We start from the raw sequence: 10,831 nt of genomic DNA, 5'->3' as shown, positions 1-10,831 counted from the left end.
CTGGGACTCAGGGATGGCAGCATATGCTCTTTTCTAATGGGCCCCCAGAGACAGCATGGGATCTCTGAAGGCTGCGTGTTCCATGCCCAGCCCATCTAGTCCTGGGATGTCTGAAATGTGCACAATGATGCCACTCTACCTGCTGGATTTGGGAGTCATGGAAACAGCTCTAGCTGGTGCTGAAGAGAGCATCACACCCACAGTAGCCACTTAGCATGGACAAGAACGTGAAAGAGTAAGATAACAAAAACCACTGAATTGAACGTTCACTGGGTGACGTGTGCGTGTATGTGTGCTAAGGGTATGTGAACTCTCTCTCTAGAAAGCTTTTTAAAAGGAATACGAAAAAATTCACTGTACAAGGTGGACGTGGCAATAAAATTTTGATTTTTTTAAACAACTAGACCTTCCTCTAAATAATGGAATGTGTCATTCAGTAAGAATCCACAGCAAACTATACCCTACAAAAACAAAATAGCTGTAATCAGGAATGCGTTCATTGCATTCAAAGCGTGATTTTAACCATTCTGTACCCATATGTGTGTGTTAGTCCTTTACTTGCTGTTCTAGGACTATGGCCTCTACAAAAAGCAACTTGTCATCTTCACTACTTGTGAAATCAATCCCTGAGACAGTTCTCCCTAGGGTCATTTTGGACAATCAGAGCCTCTCATTACAACCAAAATCAGAGCTTCAGGACTTCCCTGATGGTCCAGTGGCTAACACTCCACATGCCCAGTGCAGGGGGCCCAGGTTTGATTCCTGATCAGGAACTAGATCCCACGTACTACAACTAAGACCCAGCCAGCCAAACAAATAAAATATTTTTTAAAAAAAATCAGAGCTGCAATTATAATTCCCATTCTAACAATGTAAAAAAAGTCTTGCAAAGAAAAAAACAGATAAAAGGAAATACATCATCATATCAACCACTGCTGTGTTTTATAAGACTGGAAATTTGGTTTCTAGAAAGGAAAGTTTAAGTTCTCAGCTGATACATTGCAGCTACCTCCTATGTTCTCACCATCCTCTTGCTTTCCAAAGAGGCTTCCCATCTACATCTACAAATTTTACCCTTGTTAAAGTCAAAACACAAGTTATTAACAGAGGGGAAAAAGCACAGCAGGAAGAAGTCCGAAACAGTATGAAGAACAAAAAATAAGAGACTCCTAAATCCTGGTTGCTGCCCAGCTACCGAGAAACCAAGTGACCTAGAACAGGTCACTTACACTTTCTAAGCATCTCCCTCCCCATCTGGAAAATTGTGACACAGACAATCCAAAAGGGTCCCTGGCAGATGCAACAGTCTGCCGTTGTGGGGAAGGGTGCAGATCGCCTGACTCCCAGTCAGGAAGGTAAAATACAGCAGGATGGCCATCCAGTCTGGAAACATGTGCCAACACATAATAAACGGTTCCTACAACAGAATATTACTCGGCCATAAAAGGGATGAAATGTGAGTCAGCCGTAGTGAGGCAGACGTACCTAGAGTCTGTCATACAGAGTGAAGTCAGAAAGAGAAAACCAAATATCATATTAATGCATATACGTGGAATCTAGAAAAATGGTACTGATGAGCCTATTTGCAGGGCAGGAATAGAGACAGACGTAGAGGACAGACAAGTGGTCATGGGGAGGGCGATTGGGACTGACGTATATACACCAGCGTGTGTAAAACACACAGCCAATGGAAACCTGCTGTGTAGCGCAGGGAGCCCAGCTCAGAGCTCTGCGATGATCTAAACGGGTGGGATGCGGGTCCTGGGAGGGAGGTGATTCACGTGGCTGTACAGCAGAAATCAACACGACACTGTAAAGCAATTATACTCCAATAAAATAAACGGTTATTGATGTAAATAAGGTAAGTTGATGACCTATGTATCCATACCTGGTGCCCATTCTGTAACTAACAGCACAATCCATCTGCTCCCACCATCTTCCCCACGGTGGGCTTAAGAGCCGCTTAACCGACAGCAGAAACAAAAGGGACGGGGGAGGTGCCGGCTCGTCGGACCCAGCCAGACCTACCCCTACTCACGTTAGAGATGGAAGGTCACGCAGCTTTGCACCCGCAGCCTGGAACAACACTCCAAGATGCCAGACAAGAAGTAATGGGACACGCCACTCGGGAAGGCCCCACGGCAAAGGATGCCTCACAAAAACCAGGAACTGTGATCCAGAAAAGAGCACTGTGAGCGGACCGGAGAGAGGACGCTTCAGCAAGCAAGGCTGTCCTCAAAGGAACCACCAACCGGTTTACTGACCTTGGGAGTGGGAGCGCGGGTGGCAAAAACGCTGCAGACCCGAGGGCTGAGCTCCCTACTGCCGGAAGAGACGGAACCGAGCGCTGTCTAACAAGCCAACCAAAGGCAGCTGGCCGAACCGCCCCGCGCGCCCCCACTCTGCCCCTCCCAGAGCTTCCGTGCAACATTCAGGGCCTGACAGCCCACAGGTAGAAGCAGGTTATTCTCAGACCCCGCGAGCCAGCCACGCTCACCTCTCTGATGAGAAGCGGCTGTTCTCTGGCCTTGGCTCCTCAGCCAGTATCTCGCAGCACTCTCTCCACAGCTTCTCCTTTGTCCATCTCTCCGACTACCTGGTAGCTCCTGGAGAAAATGGGACTCTTCTACCACAGTGGGTTCCCGGAGGCTGGCGTTGGGTTTGGCCCAGGGAAAGTGGCTCAGCAAATATTCACTGAAAGAAAAATAGATGGAGTCTGGGGTAGCACCAGGTGGGCCAGGCACCTGCCTGCTTGAGGCCTTGCAGACAAGTGCTTCCAGGGGTGGGAGTGAAGGTGGGGGTGGGGGGAACCCAGAGAGCAAGAGGAAACCCAGCAATCCCCTCTGCCCTTTCTCTCTCCAGCTAGGGATCTAGAACCCCGACTTCTCTTCCAGGACTCATGGAACAGCTCCCCTCCAGAACTCAAGAGGCTGGGGCCTTCAGTTCCCTCCTAGGACCAACGGAACCACACTCCAGTTCCACACCTCACACCTGCTTCATATAAGGTCCAAGCTCTGATCCTAGGCCCTCAGCTTCTCTCCTGAACCCAAGCATCATGCAGGCTTCCAACTCCCACTCAAGACTATGGGGCCCAAGGTACCTATCCCCTCGCCAGGACTGAGGGATCCCAGACAGCCAGCTCCCTCTCTAGACTCAGGGATCCTCTATACCCAGCACCTCTCTTGGACTCAGGAATCGGAAGCACCCAACTTCCTGTTAGACCCAGGGTATTCCAGGTCCCCGACTTACCACTAGAGACCTAGGTACATCAGTCCCAGCTCCATCCTAAACTCATGATTCCAGGTCCCCAGAAAAGAAGAAAAGAATACATGGACTTTATATTCCCAGTGCACAGGGGCTCAAAACATGCTTGTTGAAGTGACCATTATTTGGGCCTTAGAATATTGGCCTTGGTTGGATCAGTTTCACAACTGTAGTGTTTAGAGAACAGTGAGTACCCAGAATGTTCTTAGTGGGGCAGAATAGCAGCATACCGCTTTACCAATACTTACTCTGGAACCCCGACTCTGGGGTCAGACCCATGGGGGTCTCTGTCCCAACTCTCATCTAGTAGCTGTACCACCTACATTCCCACGGGGGTGTTTGTTGTTGTTCAGTTGCTAAGTCACGTCTGACTCTTTGAGAACTCATGAACTATAGCTCACCAGGCTCCTCTGTCTATGGTATTCTCCAGGCAAGAAAACTGGATTGGGTTGCTATTTCCTTCTCTAGGGAACCTTCTGACCCAGAGATCAAACCCACATCTCTTGCATTGGCAGGCGGATTCTTTACCCCTGAGTCACGAGGAAAGCCTCATAGGCAAGTTATTCACCTCTTTATGCCCCAAGGTCATCACCTGTAAGAAGGAGAAAGTAATAGTATTTCTAGGACCTATTGTGAAGATTTGGGGCATAGAATGCTTAGCACAAAGATGGGCACTGAGGACTCACTCAAAAAAATGGACGTTTTTATTATTCCCCCTTCCCTGGATGGAACTGAGCTATAGGATAAACTTTACCTGCTCCTAGTAAGAGCTCACACCTAGTTCTGCTTTTATCAGGAGCCACTTAAAATCTTAGCCACCAATTTGCTTAGCCTTGGTTCTTTTGAACTGGCTGAGGTCCCTTGTAAATTAAAAATTTTTAAAGGAATGGGGCGTGTCTATGGCTCAGATTTATCTATTTTCTTACCGTTTCTCAATTTCCAAGAGTTATCTCTTGGCATCATCACTGCAGGTGGTGTCCCTGTCAGGGGAAGGATGCACAGACTGGAACCCAACTGAGGTACTTGTTGGGGATGGCTGCCCTGTTGCTGGTGTCTCAGCAGGCATGTGGAAACAGAGGGAGAGGGCTCCGCCAAAAGCCCATTTCCAAGCTGGGGAAGCCAAGCCTCAGGGCTCTGAATCCCAGCATCCTGGGATTCCCTTCTCCCCACGGCCCCTTTCCACCTAGTACTGGCCTTTGGTTTGGTCCTGCCAGATCACAGTCTCTCCCTGGCTCCGCATAGTATACTTTAATCACAGTCTCAGAATGGGATATTCCCTCTTACTGGAGGTCACTCAGCATTCTAAGAGCTATGACATCTGCTCTTTACCTTTCCTCCATCCCAAATAACTCTTTTTAAAAAAAGTTTCATTGAGGTATGATTCACATACCATAAAATTCACCCATTTTCAGTACACAATTCAAGGTTTTCAGTACATTGTTACAGAGTTGTATAACCACCCCCACAATCCCAACTGAGTACATTTTTCTCACCCCCAAAAGATGCTTTGTGCCCATTTGCAGTCACTCCCATTTCCCACCCGTAGCCCCAGGGAACCACTGTTCTACTTTCCATCTCTATAGATTTGCCTTTTCTGGATATTTCATATAAACAGAATCTCACAATACGTCATTGTCTCTGGCTTCAATTGACATAGTATTTGTGAGGTTCTTACATGTGGCAGCATGTATTCCTTTATATTGCTAAATACTAGTCTATTGTATGAATACAGCCATTTCTTTATCCATTCAGCAACTGGTGGAGAGCTGTTTCCAGTATTTTGGGGTGGGGGTGGTGGGTTGTTTTCAGTTTTCGTCCCAAATACTCTAAGTATTTTTACTGTACTTCTCCATCCATCTCATCCAAATCATTTCTCTTCAAGATCCCTTCTATCAAATAAGAAAGCGGGGCTTCCCTGGTGGCTCAGATGGTAAAGTATCTGCCTGCAATGCAGGAGACCTGGCTTTGACCCCTGGATCAGGAAGATCCCCTGGAGAAGGGAATGTCTACCCACTCCAGTATTCTTGCCTGGAGAATCCCACAGAGTAGCCTGCAGGCTACAGTCCAAGGAGTCGCAAAGAGCCAGACACAACTAACTGAGTGACTGACACTTACACTTTCACATACTAGGCAACTTCCAAAAATCAATGAAAATAAGGAAACTTGGCAAATGTCCACCAGGCATACAATTGAATACTGTATTAAAAAAAATTTTTTTAACTATGTGCTATGAAGAAAGATCGAAATAACTTGAATTCATGATATAAATAAGAAAAATGCATAGGACGTAATTCTTTTAGGTTGGCTAAGTTATACTTATCCTCTAAATGGAAATGATGTTAAAACAAAAAGTGGATATAAGGTACATACTGCTACATATTATATTTGTCTAATATCTAGATGCACAAGGCTGGTATATCAAAAGATAAACAGAAACTTGGATTGGGTGATGAATATTGCCAAAGGAAAGAATTCCTTTTTGCTATAAGCACATAGTCTCATTTTGATTTTTATATCTAATGATAATCCAGGAAGAAAACTCAAAAGTTTCTGAAAACCAACTCTCAATTGGTTTGGAAAACAATGTATATGTTTATGTGTCTATGCATATAAGCGTGTGTGTGTGTGCAGAGAGAGGGCACGAGCACAAATGTGAAAAATTGTTGACAGCTGGAAAATCAGAACGATAATTCTTTGTACTATTTTTGCATTTTTCCCTATAAGTTTGCAATTATTTTAAAATAAAAAGTTAGAATCAAATTTCCATGCTTTTAAAGCCTTTTCAAACTCATTTAGCTTTTTGCTTTCTGTATCTTCAGGAGCCTGAGCATCCCAAGTTTATAAGCCATAATGTAAAGTAGTATTTGCTTTCTGGTCCTGAGCTCATCTCTTCCACATACATCAAGTAGAACTCTCTCTGTTGTAGCCTGTAATTCACAAGACATTCATTTGCTCTAAGTAGTACTCAGGGTGTGTCTCTGCACACCCTGCCCCCCACCATTTGCCTTCCCATATGATGGTGTGGGCCTCTTCACCCCAAAAAATGGTGCTATTGAGACTTGATATTTCACTGTCCACAGCACTAACTAGAGGTTACTGTGAGTTGCTGGGACAAGACGTCATTACCCCCACTGTTTCATAGACACAACTACTTCCTACAGGGAAAGGAAAACAGAAAAGATAATCAAGAACCACTGACAGCTTTGCTGATATTCAGTATGTTTTTATTGAGTCAGTACTTACTTGTTGAGTTCTGGGATTTCAGGAGTTGTTTTTTTTTTTTTTTAGGGAGATTTTAAATGTCATCCTTAATTTCCAGAGAAAAACTAGTGAAAGCAGAGTTAGAACCAGAACCTAAAGGTCAGATTCTGAGCTCAGCACACTTTCCACTATACGACATTAAGCATTTCTGACTCAGCACAGAGTAGACCTCAAAATCCTTTCAATTCCACAAACTCTTCTCCATGAACAATTCCAGCTCCTCTGACCTCCTCCAGAGTATCTTTCCACTGCCTATTGTAAAATTTCAAGACTGGTTCTAGAATCTTTTTTTCTTTTCCCAACTTCAAAATGTCGTTTTCTTTAAAATCTCTTACATGCCTTCTGCAAATAAATTATTTTCTTTTATTTCATTTGTCTCCATAAATCCTTTAGGAATTCTCTCTAAAAGAAAATCTAATTCAACATTTGGTTGGTTTAATCACCATCACTTGTTTAAGAGTCTTCTTAGTATGTAAACTCATTCTAATGCACTGTTCTAAAATCACCACCTCTAAAAAATTCACAATAGACTAAACTTAGAGTAATCCATAATTAGACTTTTTAATAGGACTTCTTACCAGCAGCTTTTTTTTTTTTTCCATTATCCAGTTCTGCGCATTTGATCTCAGCCAGGTGTTGATAGGCTGAAGTGGTGGTGCTGTTTAGCCGCTAAGTCATGTCCCGCCATGGACGATAGCCTCCAGGCTCCTCTGTTCATTGAAATTCTCCAGGCAAGAATACTGGAGCAGGTTGCCATTTCTTTGTCCAGAGGATCTTCCTGACTCAGGGATTGAACCCATGTCTCCTGCATTTGCAGATGGATTCTTTACCCGAAGTGGTGGTGAGGTTTGGGTAAAAGAAGAGGAAGCTCATTCCTGCAGCTGAAAGGGGAAGCACCAGTTCCTTGAACAGGGTGGTCCCGACTCACATCATAACATCCCTGGGAAACCTGATAGAAATGCAAGTTTGGGGGCCCTACTCCAGACCTGATGGATCAAGCCGTGCAGGTGATTCTGAAGCGTGCTTACGTTTAAAGAAGTGGGTTACTCATATGTGGTGTTGACTGTGTTACAGATGCGGGTCTAGATTTAAAATCAGCTAGTTGAAAATAATTACCTTGACTGGCTCTAGCGACCCCCCAGGAACATAACCCACTTACATGCTATGTTCTCATTTATCATTGATGGGTCTATCGGGGGGTTTTTCACTCCGCTGGGCTGATAATGTCATTAGACTTGCTAATGAGCAGCAACCATGAGCTCCTGCTGCTTGTCACTCAATGCAGTCAAGGACTAGCACACACAGCAAAGAGCTTAGCAGTCAACCTTCTTCACAGTCTGCTCTCAGGGAATAAAGCAAGGGGAGGGCCCAGAGGTGTCATTGGACACTGACGATGACGTTATTTATTTCCTACACCAAAGAGCCAAGGCAGAAAGACAAAAAGAAGCTAACTTTTGCAAGTAGGCGCTAGATGGAAGGGGATGCACTGACAGCTGCCTTGGCAGACTCCAACACCATGAACGTGTCTTCTGCTCACCTCCACTTTGCCGGCGGGTACCTGCCCTCAGACTCCAAGGACTGGAGGACTCTAGTCCCAGCTCTCCTGGTGGCCATCTGCCTGGTGGGTTTCGTGGGGAATGTGTGTGTCATTGGCATCCTCCTCCACAGTGCTTGGAAAGGAAAGCCATCCATGATCCACTCCCTGATTCTCAACCTCAGCCTGGCTGATCTCTCTCTCCTGCTGTTTTCTGCACCTGTCCGAGCTACAGCATACTCCAGAGGTGTTTGGGATCTAGGCTGGTTTGTCTGCAAGTCCTCTGACTGGTTCATCCACACGTGCATGGCAGCCAAGAGCCTGACGATTGTTGCAGTGGCCAAGGTATGCTTCATGTATGCGTGTGACCCAGCCAAGCCAGTAAGTATCCACAACCATACCATCTGGTCAGTGCTGGTGGCTATTTGGGCTGTGGCAAGCCTGCTACCCCTGCCAGAATGGTTCTTCAGCACCACCAGGCATCACGCAGGTGTGGAAATGTGCCTTGTGGATGTGCCCGCTGTGGCGAGAGAGTTCACATCAACGTTTGGTAAGCTCTACCCGCTGCTGGCATTTTGCCTCCCGCTACTCTCTGCTAGCTTTTATTTCTGGAGAGCTTATGGCCAGTGTCAGAAACGAGGAACTAAAACTCAAAATCTTAGAAACCAGATGCGCTCAAAGCAACTCACAGTGATGCTGCTGAGCATTGCCATCACCTCTGCTATCCTGTGGCTTCCTGAGCGGATAGCCTGGCTGTGGATGTGGCATCTGAAGGCTGGAGGCCCGGCTCCCCCACAAGGTTTTATAGCCCTGTCTCAAGTCCTCATGTTTTCCATCTCTTCAGTAAATCCTCTCATTTTTCTAGTGATGTCAGAGGAGTTCAAGGAAGGCTTGAAAGGCATATGGAAATGGATGATAACCAAAAAACATCCACCTACTTCAGAGTCTCAGGAGACACCAGCTGATAATTCCCAGGTCCTTCGTGACAGTATTCCATCTCTGGAATCCCCACCATTCATGTCAGAGAAAGAGAAAACTGGCTCTCCTTCCTTCAGCAAAGAGAAAGCCGAGAAGGCAGAGATTCCCATCCTCCCTGATGTCGAGCAGTTTTGGCATGACAGAGACACAGTCCCTTGTGTACAGGACAATGATCCTATCCCCTGGGAACACGAAGATCAAGAGACAGGAGACTGTGATGAATAGTTTCAAATCAAAATAAATTGTGGTTACTGTATTTATTTATAATGCTGCTTATCAGTACCATTGACTTTGCCATATGAAACATAGTAGAATTAATACCATTAGGAATTACAAAAATGCTTTGCAGTCTGCATTTGCAAAATGTACAATTTGGTTAAGTAGGACATCATATTAGAGTAACTATGTTATCATCTGGCTGTCAAAGATTTAACTGCTGTATTTAAGATGCTTCTGTCAGAAGTGATTGATTAGAAAGGCCAGCTCTTTTTTCACTTGTCCACAGTGGCTGTTTCCCTGGGTAGTCTGTAGGGCCAGCTGTGTACTGGCTGGAGGAAAGCTTATGTCAGAGGCTCAGTCTCCTTCCTTTTAGTTTCTTCATTAGTTTCTTCCTGAACCTGCTAACTCTAACTTTACCTATCAAACCTTATTTCACATAACCAGAGCTCAATACTTCTAAGAGATTTAACATATAAATTTTAACGTTATCTTCATTTGCTTTAGAAATGTTAATTTACTTGATGAAAATCCATAATTTCCATGACTGTGTGTTGCAGAATAAGGAACATCCTTATTCTGATCCTGAGCTAATTTCAAACCATGGCTTATTTTACAGGCAAAGTCTAAGTGAATTCAGACTTTGCCTCATGCAAAAATCTGCTTCACTGATCTTTTTAAAGCACCTCAGTGAGTTTCCAGTTTCTAAGTCTGGGGATTTTAGCAGTTAACACTGAACTTAAGCAGTAAAACTAAATTTTGTGCTTCCAAATATATTACCAGTATAATTTGAGTAACAAGCAATAACTGTTAAATGTATAGCATAACACACACCCAACAAAACAATTATATGTCTTCCCCTATTAAATATAAAAAAGATATTTATCCATGATTTTTAGTTACTCTGTAATGGAATTCTAGGATATTGTCACTGAGTTCTCTCTGGAGAAAAACAAAACTACATTTAGGCTAAGCAATGGAGAAAATATAGAAACATGCTGTGGATGGAATTTTTTAATGTACAGTCTGTGGCTTTGTTTATTCCTTATAAATGGTCATGATTTACTTTTTTAACACAGAAGATAGGGCTTTTTGCCTTGGTTCGTAACATATTTCATTTTAAGGCTCACAAAAGCACATTAAACTACAATAAACACAAGTATCTAAAATACTGTCTTGTGAGGCAACAGTTATATAATAGGATTACCTTTAAAACTGTGATGAACTATCTCAATTAAAGACTTGTGATCATCATCTATTGTAAATGGAGGATATAAGCTTTCACTATTTCAACTTGTAAACAAATAAAAACATTATGTTTTGCTTCAGATAGTTTTGGAGACTTAAGCTTTGTCTTGAATGCTGCTTTCAAAATTATCATTTAGCACATGGGGGCTTTACAGGAAGGTGAGAACTTAACACTGGCACAGGTATCAGAGAGTAAGGAATCATGTATTCTTAAAAAGTTTGCTGATAAGCACCAAATCAAAATGAAGATACTGAAACACAATGTAACTACAATGACCCTGTCATTAATAAGAACCTAATGGGGGTGTGTGTGTGTGTGGTAAATTATGA

At 43.9% G+C, this 10,831-nt stretch overlaps 1 protein-coding gene across 1 annotated transcript; it reads left to right on the top strand.

Annotated features, from left to right (window-relative positions):
* Positions 1-7,116: 7,116 nt before the first annotated feature.
* On the top strand, positions 7,117-9,262 carry GPR151 (G protein-coupled receptor 151). The gene has a single exon (XM_069589958.1). The coding sequence runs from the start codon at positions 7,997-7,999 to the stop codon at positions 9,260-9,262; it is 1,266 nt and encodes a 421-aa protein (XP_069446059.1). The 5' UTR covers positions 7,117-7,996.
* Positions 9,263-10,831: the final 1,569 nt, after the last annotated feature.

Source organism: Ovis canadensis, chromosome 5 (genome assembly GCF_042477335.2).
Source record: "Ovis canadensis isolate MfBH-ARS-UI-01 breed Bighorn chromosome 5, ARS-UI_OviCan_v2, whole genome shotgun sequence".
Lineage (NCBI taxonomy): Eukaryota > Metazoa > Chordata > Mammalia > Artiodactyla > Bovidae > Ovis > Ovis canadensis.
The sequence above is the reverse complement of the archived record's forward strand: the minus strand, read 5'-3'. Positions and strand labels throughout refer to the sequence as shown.